General features: G+C 38.8%; 1 protein-coding gene across 1 annotated transcript in view; it reads right to left on the bottom strand.

Annotated features, from left to right (window-relative positions):
- The window catches only part of SMYD3 (SET and MYND domain containing 3), a 398,374-nt gene that overhangs the window by 343,979 nt on the left and 35,443 nt on the right, over positions 1 to 18,952 (bottom strand). The window contains exons 2-4 of the mRNA XM_051614033.1: positions 8,837 to 8,900; positions 3,321 to 3,428; positions 2,151 to 2,208 (exon numbers count right to left, since the gene is read on the bottom strand). Coding sequence (XP_051469993.1) covers positions 2,151 to 2,208; positions 3,321 to 3,428; positions 8,837 to 8,900 — 230 coding nt within the window. The remainder of the gene's footprint in view (positions 1 to 2,150; positions 2,209 to 3,320; positions 3,429 to 8,836; positions 8,901 to 18,952) is intronic.

Here is an 18,952-nt window from a genome sequence, read left to right as displayed (position 1 = left end):
CTGTAGTCTTCACCATTTTAACTTCTTTTGAGCATATGGAAATGCTGCTCTTAATTCACATCCTCACCTTATTCCCCATAACCCTTTGTTACATGATTGGAGAATACGCATGGCAGAAGAATCATAGAATCATAGAATCATAGAATCTTAGGGGTTGGAAGGGACCTCGAAAGATCATCTAGTCCAACCCCCCCTGCTAGAGCAGGGTCACCTAGAGCACATCACACAAGAACGCATCCAGGTGGGTTTTGAATGTCTCCAGTGAAGGAGACTCCACAACCTCCCTGGGCAGCCTGTCCCAGTGCTCTGTCACTCTCACAGTAAAAAAATTTTTTCGTATATTCACCTTGAACCTCCTATGCTCCAATTTGATCCCATTACCCCTTGTCCTATCACTGGTCATCACTGAGAAAAGCCTAACTCCATCTCCCTGACACTCACCCCTTACATATTTGTAAACATTAATGAGGTCACCCCTCAGTCTCCTTTTCTCCAAGCTAAAGAGACCCAGCTCCCTCAGCCTCTCCTCATCAGGGAGATGTTCTACTCCCTTAATCATCTTTGTAGCTCTGCTCTGGACTCTCTCAAGCAGATCCCTGTCCTTCTTGAACTGAGGGGCCCAGAACTGGACACAATACTCCAGATGCGGCCTCACCAATGCAGAATAAAGAGGTAGGAGAACCTCTCTTGACCTACTAACCACACCCTTTCTAATGCACCCCAGGATGCCGTTGGCCTTCTTGGCCACAAGGGCACATTGCTGGCTCATGGTCATCCTCCTGTCTACCAGGATTCCCAGGTCCCTTTCTCCTACACTGCTCTCCAGCAGGTCAGCCCCCAACCTGTACTGGTGCATGGTGTTTTTCTTCCCCAAATGCAGAACTCTACACTTGCCCTTGTTGAACTTCATCATGTTTCTCCCCGCCCAACTCTCCAGCCTGTCTAAGTCCCTCTGAATGGCAGCACAGCCTTCTGGTGTGTCAGCCACTCCTCCCAGCTTAGTGTCATCAGCAAACTTGCTGAGAGTACATTCTATACCCTCATCCAGGTCGTTGATGAAGATGTTGAACAACACGGGTCCCAGTACTGACCCCTAAGGGACTCCACGGGTCACACACCTCCAACCAGATTCTGCCCCATTGACTACAACTCTCTGACTCCTTCCTTTCAACCAGTTCTTGATCCATCTCACTACCTGATCACCAAACCCATACCTGATCAACTTATCTACAAGGATGCTGTGGGAGATCCTGTTGTTTTAAATTACTGAAATGCATTCCCTCTATCCTTTTTAATTTGTCGCCTTACTAAGGTCTCCTGCCCATGCAGTTTGGGATAAGGTGGCAGAATGTCAGGATATTACACTAGTTATGGTATTATGTGTATGCAGTTTTTATTTCTACCTAACTATATCAATAGATCAAGCTAGATTATAGACAAAGCTCTAAATACCAGTAAAAAATGTTGAGGTAGTCAAAATAGTCACATAACTGTCTAGAAAACTCCTTTAAGCAAGATGCAAGAATTAACTAAGGACTTAGTTCTTCCCTTATAAGTCGTTAAGCTACTGCAAAATCTGGAAAAATGTTTTCTATTTTAACATTAGCTCTGCTGAGAGATTATAATGAGCATCCTTTCCTTGCAAAACCCAATAGCTAAATTTTATCTTCTTTTCTCAATGGAAAGTCATGTAGAAGAAAGACATACACAAATTCCCTGTAAATTTCAGATTCCTCTCCTTTTTCGGAAAGTTATTTTGAAACTTTATGCTATAGCACATAAATATATATAAAAAAAAAATCTCAGTGTAAAAAAAAATGTATTTTTGTGTACATATATAAAAACATTTGCACTGTATGTAATAAGGTGGACATCAGGTAAATTAAAAACTGAACAGACAAGATGCACACTGTGAAATGAGAAAAAATAAATAAAGCCAAATGGTCAGGTGGAAGTTTTGCTTAGACAAGGCACAGGTGTTTTATTCCTGATCTTTGAAAAAACTTCTTCCCCACATAAGTTTTTAGCAGGTTTTGTCTTTGATTCTGTTATTCTACAGAGCAGACTTTCAGAAGGCAAGGAAATCAGATGGCAATTCTGTAAAGCAGAACTTGGAAGCATTTTCTGCAATATGGTTGGTAATTACTTACTCGACTGAAGATCAGAAAAAGAGTACAGACTCTCAGAAAGGCAGACTGATTGTCTAAGCTGTAAAACAAAAACAAACAAACAAACAAAAAAACAGATAATTAACACTTACATAGCATAGCATGCTTTAAACACTCTACAAGATTGATTATCCAATGCAATATGCTTGTAAGATAATTAGGTAATGGTAACAGCATCAACCGGAACCTGGTCATTCCATACTTTCTGCAAATGTAAACTATCCTAAAAATACTACATTTTTCTTGGTGTTACAACACTTTCTACTAATTCTTTCCTTTTCCTTTGGCAGCTTAGCATTAGTAATTTACTTTGGCCCTTCACACTATAATTGAAAGCAATTTATGAGGTTAGCAGTCTTGGATTTCATGTGACTATAATTAATGCACAGTATAGTTAGGTACATATTTGCACTTTAAAAACAATTACATGCACACTTTTCCCAACAATGTAAAAATTAAGATATTAAATCATATTTTATCACTTCAGACGACAACAACTGCATGTTTTTATCCAAGACAAACAGTATCATGGCAGGGGCAGTAAAAAAGTGGGCAAATCTTTTTTGATTTACAGTCCCGCACAGTCATAAGCTGATTGACCTAACAGAAAATTTAGTCCACATAAATGAATCAAACCGTGGGAATGTCAAACACCCAGGACTTCCAAGAGAGTTTAGAAAAAGAAAAAAATCACACATATAATTGAGATTAAGAGAACCCAACACTGACAGCATAGCATTGTGCCCTCTACAGGAAGGGCTAGCTAACACTCATCCAAATTAGGCCGAGTAAGGTTTGCAGTGCAGTTAATGGAAAAGCACCAATAACTTCAGTAGTATCAAAGAAAAAAACAGTGACCCTCTGTGCTTTCTCCTAGGTAGAAATAAGTTTAGAATGCTGCCACACAGTCATAATAAGAGAAAGTTGATAAACAGGTCCCTTGAACCTAATTATGTCGATTTTAGTATCTCTTGATCCTTTCACCATTTTTGCAAATTAATCAGTAAATTTGGAATGCAATAGGCAGTCCAATGTTGTTCCACAATCCCAGTCACTTCAGCTTTCTAGCTCTTAATTACATTAAAAATGTAGAGTGAAAAAGTATTTATCCAAATTTGATACACTTAGTAAATCTAAAATAATGTCACTTACTAGTTTAAAAACAATTCTGCCAGCAAGTCTGACAGAATCTGGAGGAAAATTAGGCTCCACACTCTTAAGACACCTGCATTCCCGCTTGTGGTCCAGCCAAGCTTCTTTCTATTAGGATTTTTTTTAAAAGGAATAGTAAGAAAAAAAGCATGTTATTTTACATAATATAAATACTCTTTTTTGTATATATACACACGTGTATTTTTATACATATACTTATTTATCAAACAAACATGCTCAGCCTTGCCATGGGCTGAACCTGGAGATTCAGAACCACAGCAGCAACACAGCAATTGAGCTGGGCTGGGAGGAATGGCAGTAGAACCAGAAGTCAGCTCTAAAGCACCAGGAAGCAGACCTTCCTTGGGTATTGATATCCACTGACTGGCCACCAGCAACACAGACAACTTCAGATGCCGACTGTGAAAGAAACAGCAGCAAAGGTGCTTTCTCAGTGTAGTCTAAGTGCTGCGGAAAGGGACAGGTTGGGTTATCCACTCAAACCAACCCCATCACATAATTCCCTCCTCTAAGGTTATAATTGTGTAACTGATACTACGGTTATTGGAACTACAGCAGTGCAGGTTCAGGACACAAGAGTATCAGCATTATGGTATCCCAGAATTTTACTTTACCTTTAAGAAAACCTAAGAGAAACAAAAAAAACCTGTATGGTCAAGTTCCCAGTCCAGCTCCTTGGCAATACAAAACTTACTCCAGTCTGCTTCATGCTACTGTCTGACAACATAGTACATAATATATTGTTTTGAACATTGTATCTGATGCATTTTATGCACAAAAGGAACATGTAAAGACAGAATGAAAACAGCACAGAAACTCAGAAGAAATATCTTCACATTTTTTGCCCATATTCCTGTTGTACAACTAATTTTCTTTACCTTTATGCAACAGGCTATAAATAGTATCATCAGCTTAATTCAACTTGATATCACTATTCCAGCTAGCTGAAATTTTTATTAGATAAATAAATGAGCTCTGAGCCTCATTTCATTGTGGCAAGAGATGGAGGTGCATACTTCACAAGAGTGAAGAAAACTAGAAGGGATACTAAAACTTACTATCTTAATTCTGCCAGCATACGTAACTGTCTAGGCAAGTGTAAACTCAACAGTCAAGACCACAGAGGTCTTCAGAACCTATCCACTTCACCAAAATGCAACTGCTATAAAGCAATGGCAAGGCTTTTCTGTGTTGCAAAAAGTGTTCTCAAAGATCCCTGAACTGATGAGGCAACAATGCCCATGACTAGAAGGACTGGAGATGGTATTTTCACATTTCAGACAAGGAACAGCTACTGTAACCAAAATTTGCCAAAACAGAAGAAGAAATAAAAAACATTTAAGTTAATGTACCATCTGAACCTGCAATGTTTGGTTTACAGGCCACTTTTATTAGAGTAGCAGACAAAGACTGACTCTTCCATAAGCAGAGACAGAATAACAAGGTGAGGGAAAGCTGGTATATACTGAAATAAGTAATTCGCATTTCCCCCATTCCTTGTCCTCCCCAAATCAATGTGGAAGAGCAGCAAGAATAAGTCTACAACTAAAGAAACGTGTTGCAAGAGACAGTCAGTTTCTGATCACCTTTTTTTTTCTCTCTTGTCTTTACAAGCTAAAAGTTCTGTTCATAATTTACAGAAACTCCAAGCTCATCTCCAACAGTCCATATTTACACATTTTATTTGCATATTCACAGTATATGTTTGATACCACCCAGCTGTTTCGAATAGTTTGAAAAAGCAAATTGATAAAACAGAACATATGAAAATATTGCTACAATGACAGGAATTCAGAATAACCAAGGGCTTCTGAAGGTGACATTTTATCACAGATAAAGGAGTAAGGAAAGTCAGTAAGAAAGGAGTAAAGCAGTAAGGAAAAAAAACCCTCAGAAAAACAGCTTCTGTTAGGTAACTGCCACCAAGAAAATGATAAAACGTCTAATACAAAGAAATTACATGTTCAGCAGGAAAAAATGAGGCAATGGCAGTGGTATGTCCAAGTGCACATCACACCTGAAGACACTGACATGCTAGTTATAAAAATTACAATGGCTATCAGACAAATTTTTCTTAAGCTGCCTTTCAGTGGGGGAATTGTTTCAGATAACTAGGTTTCAGCACCACTAGCAGCTATTCTATTTCACTGAGGGATTTTCCCCTTTGGCTTACACGTAATAAATAAAATGGACTTTTTCTTTCTTTCAGATACATAGTAGATTTGTGATTTCATTTCCTTTACCTGTAACTCTACAAGAGGAAAAAATTACTCCAAGAAAGCATTAATCCAAATACAATTAGTGTCACATACTCTCTGGCAAATAAAGGTAAGTATCTAGTGCTGAATAGAATTATTCTTGTCTAGAATATACAAGGTCATGCTTGTAAATGCCCAGACATCATCCTGTGAAATATAATTATATTGTCATTTTTATCCCACTTAAACTACAATTGTTCTTTGGAGTAAGCCTTTACCAGTCAACTTTTTTCCCCTACATAAAACGTTGCACAGAATTTTAAACATGCTAAAGATGGCATCAAAATGATTAATAGCTTATCCAACCAATAAATGAGATTAAATATGCAGCACCACATAGCATCATACGCCACATTCCTTTGAGACGCATTCCCATGTGAGAAGAACAGTTCAAACACACACCTTCTGCAGAACAGCACTTCAGCTGAAACTAATGCCAAAAAGGAATTAGTCTCACTCCTCTGTAGAAGGAGCTCTGGAGCAGGGACTGCCATTCACTTCCTCCCAACTGGCTGGGACAGGGGGAAAAAGCTCCAAATACTTGAAGCATAATGAAATGCAACAGTATTTCTTCTCCTTACCAATACAACAAGGACACAAATTACAGAACAATGTGAAACCATGAAGATTTGTGACCATAGAGAGACTCACTTATAAAGTCTGTCTCTAACAATACTTATTGGTGGGCTTATATTAGTCCCACAATTCTCCATGGGAGGTTTTCTTAACTTTGCATATCCTGGCTTTCAGTCAAGGTTTTAATATCACATATCCAGCATGACTATAAATACTACTGTGCAGAGGTATGGCCACCTGGGAAGACCATTCTCCCACTCCGTCAGGGAAGTTATTCCAATTTTGCAACAGATTTTTTTTCCCCTATTAGAAATGGACACTATCAGAAGGAAGCAAAGAAAGAGGAGTAAACAGAAAACTAGATTAATTAACCAGAAAACCAACCAGGAAGCTAACCAGAAAATTAACCAGAAAACTCCAGGAAACTGACAGCTTTTGAGCCTAAGCTGTTTTGAGATGTATGATTCATTTAACACATGTCCAGAAATAATCAAATCATTCTGCAACTAAGTATAAATTGTAAATCCAACTGCACAATTTTATGTCAAAATTATCTGTATTTATGAAACTAAAATAGTTCTGTTCTGCCAATGCTTACTTTTTCAAATGTGCAAACTGCAATTCATTCAGTATGCTCCTCTTTATTTTGTTCAGCAGTTAGTTCAATCAGAAGTGCATATACTAAGGAATTGCACTTAAGCCACAGAGGCTAAGTAGAGCACATCTGCTATAAAACCAGAACTGCACGGTAGTTTAGCTGGCTTATCAGAAGAAATATGAACTAGAAATCAGTCCTCAAAGCAAAGAGATCTGCTGGTCTCAGTTTTCCCTGGTTCATCTGCCTTGAGACATCAATCCTAATAAATTACCTGTTTTTATGAACACATTTTTTCAGTTATTCTCAACTGCTACCTAATATCACTGGATATTATATAATATTAATTCCATATTTAAAAAAATCAATTTTTTTTTATATTAACAGTTCAAGATATTATGTAACAGCAAAAACAGGATTTTAAGTGCTGATCACTTTAAGCAGCAGTAGCCTGTCTCACTGAAATGAATACCTACAACTGTGAGCAGCTTCAAGCTCACGAACCCACGAGCTGGAAGCACAACATGGCTTTGGGCTATCCGCTGTGACTCCTTGAAGCATTCTCACAAAGTTGGTTTCCCCCAAGAAGGAAGGCCTCTTTCCTTCTTTGTTACTACACCTAAGCTGGAACAGTTCACTTCATGTGACAGACTCTCCAACAGAAGCTTTACCAATGACTCTCCTGGCAGATATTTGTTTTACACTTCATCTTGCAAATAATACTCTGGCCTATTATATTCTTCACAGTCATATTTTTTTTTTCATATGGTCTCCCACAATAAATCTACTTGTGGCATTATTATTGATGCTGCAGTAAGCACCTAATGTACATTGCACACATTTGCCAAACAATGAATCAAAATGGTTTATCTTCCTCCTTGCCGCCTCCATATGTTTTAATCCCAAAGAGGAGGATTTTTTGTCTTGTTGAGAACACTGCAGATTATACTAAGGCAGAATTGTTTATTGAAGTACATGACTGAATATCAAGGACTTATCTTTGAAAGTAAAATTCATGTGAATTTCATAGAGTATCACTGCTAGACTGTTTTGAGCATTAGTTGGTTTTCTTCATTTTTCTCTATTTAGAAAAACAAACAGAAACCACCATGAAAAGCAAAGAGGAATAATTTAAAAAATCAAAGGTTCTATAAGGTGATCCTCATGGTTCAAATCTCAGGTGCCTGGTTCTCTGCTGTGTTAGACCTTAACAAAGTCATTCTCCTCTGCATGTCCACTCAGTGTCACATCCTGCCAACTTTTGCACATACGCTTAAGTGACGGTACAAGCCAAATATAAAAGCTAAGTGTTTAGGTTTTAACATTTTAAGAAGTGTTTCATAGGACAGAATCACAGTATAATTCATGTTGGATGGGATTGATGGACATCTCTAGTTGCAAAGCAGAGTCGGCTCAGAGCTTTATCCAGTGGGTCTTGAAACTCTCAAAGCTTGCAGATGACACAAATACCATGGCCAGCCTGTTCCACCTCTTAGCTGTCCTCAGGGTGAAACAGCTTTTCTTTATACACCATGTGAATCACTTGTACTTCAACTGAAGTCTGTTGTCCCTTGTTCTCCTGCCATGCTCCACTGTGAAGAGCCTGGCTCCATTTTCTGGGCACCCTCCTCAGACATGTAGTTTCGTCTAAGGCCTTCTCTTTCCTGCACATTCTTGACCCCTATTTCTTCTTAAAAAACAGGAATATATACTTTGCCATTATGAATTTACTGTTGAAATGCAGAACGCTTTACTGCAAAAATGACTTAGAGTCATCAGTTTACTACCAGCACAGCTGAAGAACTATTCCTCTCACTCTAACCAAGCACAGCCAAACACCATGTTTCAGCTTAGTTGTGTCCAGTGCACTGATTATAATCTTATATTTATGACTAAAAAAATACTAAAATAAAACAAGACAGTATGTCTACATACTCTGTTCATAACTACAAATAAGAAATTGCAGTGTGAATATGACAATGTGCAAAATGCATGGAAACCCTGTTAATAAATTACTCAAATGCCTGCTTTCTTCAGCCCTTTATAGCTGTTATATTTCATCTTACCTGACAAGTTTTACCACAATATTTAGCAACCTTGCACTGAGAGCATCTGTGCAGATGTTCATTCCTGTTTAGGGGAAAAAAAAAAAATCAATTATAAATACAATTAGGGCTTTGTATTTATCCTTCTTACATAACTAGCAATTTTCAAATATTCCAAGGTAAGAAAAGAAAAACAAGAGTCGTCTAAAATGCACTGTTACACATGAAGAATGGTGCACGGTTTCATTCAGTTGTATGTTCACAAATCTTCACTTGTGGCTCAGCATCTCTAGGGTCACTTTGGATCAACAGTAAAGATATCAAACGTGCTTTTTTTTTTTTTTTTCTGAATAGTTATATCCCCAAGGAGTTGGATTTAGTAGATAACATCATAATTAGGGCCGTGCAATACAGCTAGTCAATCTTTTTATTATCTGTCTTGTGTCTTGTCTTAAGCAAGTGTCATCTGTCTCAAGCAAGACCTTGCTCTGAACTTGCAGTTGTAACATCAAATTATAACTTTGTAAGAAAGGCAGAGGTTGCCATGTCAGCAGCTATTTCTGACTTAAGAAAACACTTCTGACTGGTGGACAGTAAGATCAAAGCAAAAATTCTTTGTGGGGGGTAAATCTAGTGAAATCTAGAAGAATAACTACTAGTGCTATACATCACAATCTAAGATTAAAAGCACCTCCTACCGTTTCTTGATGTTGTCTTTGTTTACAGTTATAGGAGTTAAGAAAACGTTGCTCAAGTTCTGTATATTTTTAGACAATATGGAAATATTTCATGTGAAAGGAAACACACAGCAAATCTTACATTCCCAATATGTGAGTTCAAGTGAAGAGGCTTACTTCAGATGAGTAGAAACAAGACAGTTTTTTATTCTCCCCTCCTCTCTTATTTTCCTGTAGATAATACTAAACATGTTGCATTATTCTGGCAACACTGGGTGGTTCTCACTTTGTCCTCTTAATATGTGAAGTTACTTAAATGCTTTATGGGTATTCATTAGGCTAGGAACACAGTACGTAAATTTTCTTAAAATTGAAGGCAGGAGAGTTACACAATTAAATGGACTGTATGGACTGCATAATCCTGATTACTTCCCCTCAGACTTCTGACTTCAGCCAAGCACAGCACCTGACTGGGCACCACTGTTGCCTTGTGAACTGCACACAGCTGAACACAGCTCAGTTACAGCTCAGGAGAAACTCCTCAGTACCCCCTTCTCCATCCTTCTGCTAGGCAAGGAAAGATGTATGTGTCAGTCACGCCATTCTCCCCCTCTAAAGGCAATTTTAGTCATGCAATCTTTGCATTGCTACAGTGCTTTACATTTAGCTGTCTCAAATCTTATTATGTACATTAATTCAGCCTTCCAAATTAATTGGGAGATAGCTAAGCACCTAACACAGCCCATTTCATAGAATCATAGAATCACAGAATCATAGAATCCTAGGGGTTGGAAGGGACCTCGAAAGATCATCTAGTCCAACCCCCCTGCCAGAGCAGGGTCACCTAGAGTACATCACACAGGAATGCATCCAGGTGGGTTTTGAATGTCTCCAGTGAAGGAGACTCCACAACCTCCCTGGGCAGCCTGTCCCAGTGCTCTGTCACTCTCACAGTAAAAAAATTTTTTCGTATATTCACCTTGAACCTCCTATGCTCCAATTTGATCCCATTACCCCTTGTCCTATCACTGGTCATCACTGAGAAAAGCCTAACTCCATCTCCCTGACACTCACCCCTTACGTATTTGTAAACATTGATGAGGTCACCCCTCAGCCTCCTTTTCTCCAAGCTAAAGAGACCCAGCTCCCTCAGCCTTTCCTCATAAGGGAGATGTTCCACTCCCTTAATCACCTTTGTGGCTCTGCGCTGGACTCTTTCCAGCAGTTCCCTGTCCTTCTTGAACTGAGGGGCCCAGAACTGGACACAATACTCCAGATGCGGCCTCACCAATGCAGAATAGAGGGGGAGGAGAACCTCTCTTGACCTACTAACCACACCCTTTCTAATGCACCCCAGGATGCCGTTGGCCTTCTTGGCCACAAGGGCACATTGCTGGCTCATGGTCATCCTCCTGTCTACCAGGACCACCAGGTCTCTTTCACCTACACTACTCTCCAGCAGGTCAGTCCCCAACCTATACTGGCACATCGTGTTGTTCTTCCCCAAATGCAAAACTCTACACTTCCCCTTGTTGAATTTCATCATGTTTCTCCCCGCCCAACTCTCCAGCCTGTCTAAGTCTCTCTGAATGGCAGCACAGCCTTCTGGTGTGTCAGCCACTCCTCCCAGCTTAGTGTCATCAGCATTTCAAACAACCAGATGAAGGATCATTCCCTGCAAGATTCCCTGTGCCCACACATTGGTACTAGGTTTGCTCCTTTCACTCACACACCCAACAGATGTGACTAAAACCAGATATAATTTTCTCTCTGCTGACAACAAAAGAAAACTCTGTTTTTAGTAATCTAGAGGCTGCACACTAGTATTCAGACTCCAAGCTCAACTACTTTATGACATGACCTTTCTTCTTTTACTTGCACATATCACTTGTCCCCAGATTCTAATTTCATGGGTGACTTCAAAATGGTAGAACACTCTCCAAAGCCCACATCCAAAAAAGACCACACCAGCGTGCCCACAACCTCAGTCTGGAATTCTGGATTATTAGTTTAGCCTACTGATTTCAGCCATGACACCAAGACCATCAGGAATAGAGGCAGAGACCAGAAATACCTTGGAGCACCACTTGCACAAACCAACCTTTCCTTTCCCTCAAGCCCCACAAGCGGAAAATGTATTCCACTAATACAAACAAGTACTGCTATGTTTGTATTATTAAAATTAACAGCTTATACACTGTCTTAGGACTCTCGGAAGCATGTGAAGTGGTTAGATAGATGGGGTGGTCAAAAATTAATAGGAGCATTACGTACAGATCACTAAAATAAATTATTTTCATTTCTACTGCATAAAAAAATGTGCTATCTCCTTTAAAAAATAAATCTGAAATATTCCAGATGTAAGCACATATTTTGCTAATGCTCTCTTTACCTTCCTATCTCCAAAACAAGCACTGGAGACTGAGAAATCTATCAACTGTTGTATTCCTATAAACAGAATCTAAAACCAGGTACATGGACAATAGATTTTTTATTTAAAGGAGCAATGCCTGAGGACAATTCAGAATTAGAAACAAGCATGAAATCTTCATTTTGCCAGCCAAAGAGAGCTGCTTCATTGTCAAGGTTGAGCAATGACACAAGTTTAAGCAGTCTATGACAGAGAACGGCATATTTCTCATTCTAGATTACAAGCTCATGTCAGAGTAACTTTCAGAAGAAGAAATACACTTCAGTGGACTAAGTAATGAAGACAACAAAAAAGAAACAAGTGCTGTTTGGACCTGCTCATTGATTTGGATATCAGAAGCAGTCTAGGTATAAATATATGCTCATAAACTACACATATAAATTCTTCCCTACAAAACAAGTTTTGACACATCTTTTAATACTAAGCAGTACATTATATCAAGGACATAAACGAATCACTGATAAGAAATCCACAACTTCCTTCTAGACATTTACTGGAATCACTGGTGTTAAATTGCCAACACTTATTCATTCTTTCTTTTGAAGAACAATTAGTGGACCTGTCAAACAAAGCACCAAACTCTGTCAGTACCCACCGAAGTTTCAGTACTTTACAGGATTATTTCCTTTGTCCCTAAGGATTAACAATGCTGCAGTAACAAATGCATACACATACAAAAATCTAAGGACTGTCACTCAAAACTTGGATTTTTGCCAAACTGACACTACCAGTCAGATTATTTTAATAAGGTGACTCCCTGCTGGCACTGTATAATGAATGAACTACCCATTCATCTTTTGGGTTGTCTTTGAACAACAAGCAGATATAGAATACCTATTACAGAGCTGAATAGTAAAGCTACTGATGAAATGGTTGCTTTTTCTTCCAATTCTCTCCTCCCTCTTGGACTAAAAAAAATTATGCTATATTTATAGCATCTATGAATCTTGCTATATGACATTTTAAACATAAACCAGCATGATCTGAAACACTTCATCTGATTATAAAGAATTCAAGATTAATGTATTCATATATCTAGGATTCATGTATTTTAGAACATTTTTTGAAGTGAGACAATTTGCCCAGTTTATTCCTGTTCTTCTCAGTATTTTATTAATTGTACAGGCTTTGTTGAAACTATTTTAAAGTCACTGTCAAGTACTTTCATGCATTTCTCATTACCTGTAAACATCATCTGGAGAGAGTATCAGGTTACTCACAACGTAGCTTCCGCATCTCACCTAATGTAACTAATTTCATGGATGAGAAAATTCACAGTTTTATACTTGAACCTCTGAAAAAGCCTCTGCTACAATAGAAAAGGAAAGACTGATGTGGCAATCAAAAATTAATTACTAATTTTCCAGTTAGCTTTAGCAAGATTTTCTGAACAACCACAACCCCTTATGAAACAGCAAGCACAATGGAGGATCTTAGCCTGTACTGAAAAAAAAAATCCACAATAAAATAAGCAGGGGTTGTCAGTTATCCTCTAGCATGGTGTTATGGTCAAGTGAAGAATCTTCACCCTGAGGAACTTGCATATTACTAATTCTTTTAATCACTATTTTCTACAGACATCATTCATAGGTATTCATTCATTCAAGGTATACTGAGAAGGCAAGAAAATGAATCTAAATATATAGGTGAATGGGGGAAGTCCCAGGGGATTGATATGGACAGGAGACAAAAAACGTACGAGATTGGGAAAAAACTAGTAAAACAGTTCAACTGGAAGTAGCACACACACAGCAAAATAACTTATTTTCTTTTGGCTTTCTTTTCTTTTTTACATTCCTTTTTTGTTAAAGGTAGAAGATGTTCAGAGCACTGTAAGAAGGGGCTGACAAGAAGTGGTGAGGTAACTGGGTCTCTGGGGACCTGAACACAGGTATAAGTAGCAGCAAAGGAGACAGCGTGGCTAAAATCCTAAGAACATGCCAAGTCTGAATCACAGAGTGAAAAAGTTGACAAGGCATTGCCTGGAGCGTCAGGTCCTATCAGAGCCATCCCTGCACTTTCACAACATACAAAATGTGCTATTTAAAAAACATCATAAAATACTTCTGTTTGCCAGGAAAGGTCCTAACATAATTTTAAAAAACACAACAAAACCCAACCAAATATAACTAGACTACTTAATTTATAATAAAAATGCATCTACACTTCTCTTCTGATTGCAGGCACTTGACTTTCAGCCCTACTCATAAGTGTCAGATAGAACATTTGATTACCAGACTGAGCTCAACACTCTCTTCTTATGCAGTTTATTCACACTTCTGCTTCCTGCCACAGCAGGACCAAAGGGCAACCTCACACAAATCCCCTACTGCATTTTTGTTGTTGATACTGTTTTTCAATTAGTAATCCAACCACTATAATACACGTAACATAAAACTGGCTCTTTCAGACACATGTCGTGTTGGACTAATTTCCTGAAGAAATTCTTAGCCGTTTGCAATTCAGTGGAACATGTAAAGTGCATAAAGTCTACTTGGATTTTCTCAAGTGTGTGCATTTCAAACCTGTCACAAAGTGAAAGCAATCAATACCCAAAATAAGCAATCACGTCATTCATTGTTTTACTAATATGCCTCCATCTTCTAATTATAAAAATAAAGATGCAAAAAAACAAATGGCCATTTTAAATTTTGTAGATCCGAGAGCGGAGGGGTTACATTAAATGCAATTATAACTTTCCTCACCTCCCTCCCAGCAGAATAACATGGTGTAGCAGCACAATCGGTCCCCAGTTGTTACTCTGCTGCTGACCCACGTGGGCACCAAGCACTGTGGGATGGGTGCATCTCCAGCATACCAAAAGCCACAGCATGGCTCTGGAGCCAAGGACGAAGGATGCTGGGGGCCAGGCAACAACAACCCCAGGGTGTATTCCTCTGCAACATCCCAAATCCAAGCCCTTGGCAAGGAACAGCCCTCTGCAGCCAGCGAGCCATGCCCACCCAGAGCAGGGCTTCCCAGTCTCTCCGCTGCCCTGGGTGCTGACTTGGGGCAGCTTGGCAGGCTCAGGGCTTCCCTCCCTTCTCTTGCTGCTGGGGCCCTGGACCCACTCTGCAACTGCCATGCACCCCACAGCCTCTGAAAGAAGGCTGTCAGGATTTTCTGCCCTAAGGTTATTCTGCACACTGCTTTTGGGTCCCACATAACCTGTTGGGTTTGGGCAAACAAGAGTACAACAGGGAAGAAGACTTTTAAACCTATGTCCTTTAAAGTAATGCAAAAATGTCGCATATTCTCCACCTGCACATTTCATTGTCTTAAGTATATTAATTAATATTTTCTAACCTGGCAGCCGCACTGCAGAGAAGTAGCTTTCTGAGAAGCAGCAAGAATTACAAATATTTAGAGCTAAAAGATAGTTACTACAGCTAACCATCAGTGATCAGTCACTTATTCAAGTGAGAATTTTATATAAAAAAAACACAACTACTTTATTTCCGAATACAATGATCAGCTACTTTATACCTGAACACAATACAGAAGTGGTATTGCATTGTCCAGGATTTTAAAAAAAAAGGAGAAAATATGATGGAAGTTTAGTTAAAGCATTTCTACTCCCAAGCACACCATCCAGTAAAAAAAATACAGTTTATTCAGGATGACTTTGCATAGCTTAAGCTTTGGCTTCTGAAGTCTCACATGCTGCCCTGATTGCCCACATTTGCTTCATTTTTTCTGTAACTGTTGTTACACACAGACATATATTTAACTCCTTGAAACATTCCCGGATACATTCTATACGGAAAAAAACAGAATTCAAATGGATGAGGGCAGAATCATAGAATGGTTTTGGCTAGAAGAGACTTTAAAGATCATCTATTTCCAACCCTCCTGCATGCGCAGGGACATCTCCCGCTAGACCAGAGGTTGCTCAGAGCATCCAGCCTGGCCTTGAACACATCCACGGAGGGGGCATCCACAGCTTTCTTGGGCAACCTGTTCCAGTGTCTCACAACCCTCACACTAAAGAATTTCTTCCTAATGTCTAACTTAAATCTCCCCTCTTCCAGCTTAAAACCATTACCCCTTGTCCTATCACTTCATGTCCTTACAAAAATCCCCTCAACAGCTTTCCTGTAGGCCCCTTCAGATACTGGAAGCCTGCTATAAGGTGTCTCTAGAGCCTTTTCTTCTCCAGGCTGAACAACCCCAACTCTCTCAGCCTGTCTTCATAGTAGAGGTGCTCCAGCCCTCTGATTATCTTTGTGGCCCTTCTCTGGACATGCACCCACAGGTCCATGTCCTTCTTTTGTTAGGGGTCCCAGAACTAGGCTCAGTTCCACCTCTCAAACCTGTCAGTGTCTCCATGGATGGCACCACATAGCTTGGTGTCATCAGCAAACTTACTGAGGGTGAACCTGATCCCACCATCCACTGATCTCCACTTGGACATCAAGCCATTGACTGCAGCTCTTTGAGTGTCAATTCCTTATCCACCAAGCGAAAGAATCCATGTGCTTAGAATGGACATCAGTTCTGTTCAGATTTTACCAGTATTGTTTCTTACATATGTATTATCTTTATTTGGTTTTATATTATACACTGAATAGGCAATGAACCCACTGGGTTATACAACTGCAGCTGACAAGAGGTTCTGGATGGTATTTTTTGTCCCGTTTTGTGTTAGGTAGTGGATTCCAATAACATTAGAGCAGGAATTTATAAGAAGAAATACCTACCAATATGTCCTTCAAACAAGCAAAATAAATAAATAAATAAATAAATAAATAAATATAATAGTAATAAATAGTCTTACCTTTGAATCCTGCCTATTTCAATATTTGCCTCTGATGGTAACCTATGCTAAGAAATACAAGTAAACCATTCTACTTAAACCAAGACTTCAGAAGCCATTTCAGCCCTTTATCATAGAATGGTTAGAATTGGAAAATGATGTTCAGAACTACTCAGCATCTCCCAAAACTGGCTTTTTATTTTAGAAAACAGAATAACTTCAGAATAAAATACCTTTTACATTTATGTATGTGTATATATGTTCACACACATACGTACCTGATGAATAAAACAAATGCCATCACAACAGAAATCAACAGTTGTGTGAAAATACTGTAATTGTCCTCCCAGTGAAACTCACAGCTATCCCCTACTGAGAGCACTGAAGCAGAAATACTGCAAAATTTGCCTCCGAGAGCAGAAAGTAGGTATTAAAAATTGTCTCCTACATCTGCTTGCCTTGCAAAGCCAATTTGACACAATTTCCCTTAAATCAAGGCCATCTCCTGAGTTTGCCTGCAGTAGGTACACCAACATACCTCCAGCAATTTCAGGTGTAAACAGATTAAGTCCAGTCACATAATACATTCACTCCACCTTGGGATTTTAATCAAAGAAGAAAGCCGAATACTGAGGAAGACTAAGATTACATTTCACAATATGAAAAGGTCAGACCTATAGTGTGGAAACCTGTAAAATGCTACATGCAAAATTTTTAAATGCTCATTTCTGGAACATGTGGTTATGAACCAATGAAGCCAAGTATAACAAAACATCCCATCTTTCATTTTTCCCAATAAAAATGATAAATGCAGTGCTCATTATCCCGCATATAGCCAAGTATTTTTTTCTTTGACCTAAGTCAACATTCCACAAAAAGGAAGTTGTTACTCTAAAATATACTGCTGTAAATATTTGCATCCTGCTAGTATTACCTCCTGGATAGTCTGGATCCATGATTTTCAGTGAATTATAAAACCATCTGACCCTCAATATCTTCATCAGCTTTTTTCTTTCTTATCTCCTTTTCCTTCTTGACCATATTTATATTTTTTGATACTTTTTTTTTTTTTAAGCAATGCTTGTTTATTGGCTTTTCTGCTTCCAAATATGAACAGTCATCATTTTCACCTGCTTCTACCTCATGTTGAGATCACATCCAAGTCAAGATGCAACTGTATGTGACTGGAACAGGGTAGTCAGTACTGTTTCCTTCAAAGCTGAGGAACCCACAAAGCCAGAAAAAGAGAGTGAAATGCAGGAAAAACAAAATTCCATCAGATAGTAGAGAGGGCTGACAACACAGAGAAAGAGTCATGCATCTCCTGGCACAGAACCCAGAGAAAAAGCTTGTTTTCCCTTTGCTCAGGTGTAATCTGATACTGTGATGTCTTCCAAGGTATTCAAAGCATTCTTGTTGTGAGCAGAATGCTCATAAAATCCTGTTGAAGACTTCTGCATAAGAAGAACATGAAAATGCTCTTGATATCAGTGACTCTGCCTCCTGCCTCCAGCCAGCCCTCCAGAGCAGGATGGCTTTCTGCTGTAGTTTTTCCTCTTGGGTTACACTTTAAATGCATATAAATTTCCTTCAGACTAAAGCATTTCTGATATAGAATCTAATCTTCACCTCTTAGAAATGCAGACTATTCCTGACAGTAACACTGTTTACTCTCCTAAACTATTCTACACAATTGTGAAGCATTGGAGAAATTTGAAGAAATATCTACAAACACCTGTAATAAATTTACAAATAGTTGTCTGACCAGTTCTCTCTCAGACTAGTTGTACGGACAGTCTTTTAAATTACCATTAACACACACCTTATGACTTTTTATGAAATATGTATTTTTCTTCAAATTTTCCATATTTCCTCAGTTCTTCTTGTGTTATTTTGTTATTTCCAGCCTTGCAGGCATTTTTGTTGTCGTGCCAGTGTTAATATATTTTCCCTGATTTTCTCAATTTTTCAGTAACTTTCCTTTTTGGGAATCTCTGTCCCCCTTTCTAGATTACAAAGGCCTTGGTTTTGTTCTCAGAGAAGTCTCAGTTTGTTTTCTATCAGCCCCCAGAGGTAATTATCTGCCAATAATTTCTGTCAGAAAACAAAACAAAACATGGCTTGGAAATATCTGAAAAGAGTGGACTCACATTTATAAAGCAACAGTGCCAGATATCTTTATCATTTGAATGATTTTTCATTTCCCACTCCCTATGGCAATTTTCATTTCACGTCAGGGTGATCACATTCAAGCAACTTGATCTGAGAAAATT

This window comes from Apus apus, chromosome 3, assembly GCF_020740795.1.
Source record: "Apus apus isolate bApuApu2 chromosome 3, bApuApu2.pri.cur, whole genome shotgun sequence".
Taxonomy (NCBI): domain Eukaryota; kingdom Metazoa; phylum Chordata; class Aves; order Apodiformes; family Apodidae; genus Apus; species Apus apus.
Note: the sequence above shows the minus strand (reverse complement) of the source record. Positions and strands in the feature narration are given on the sequence as shown.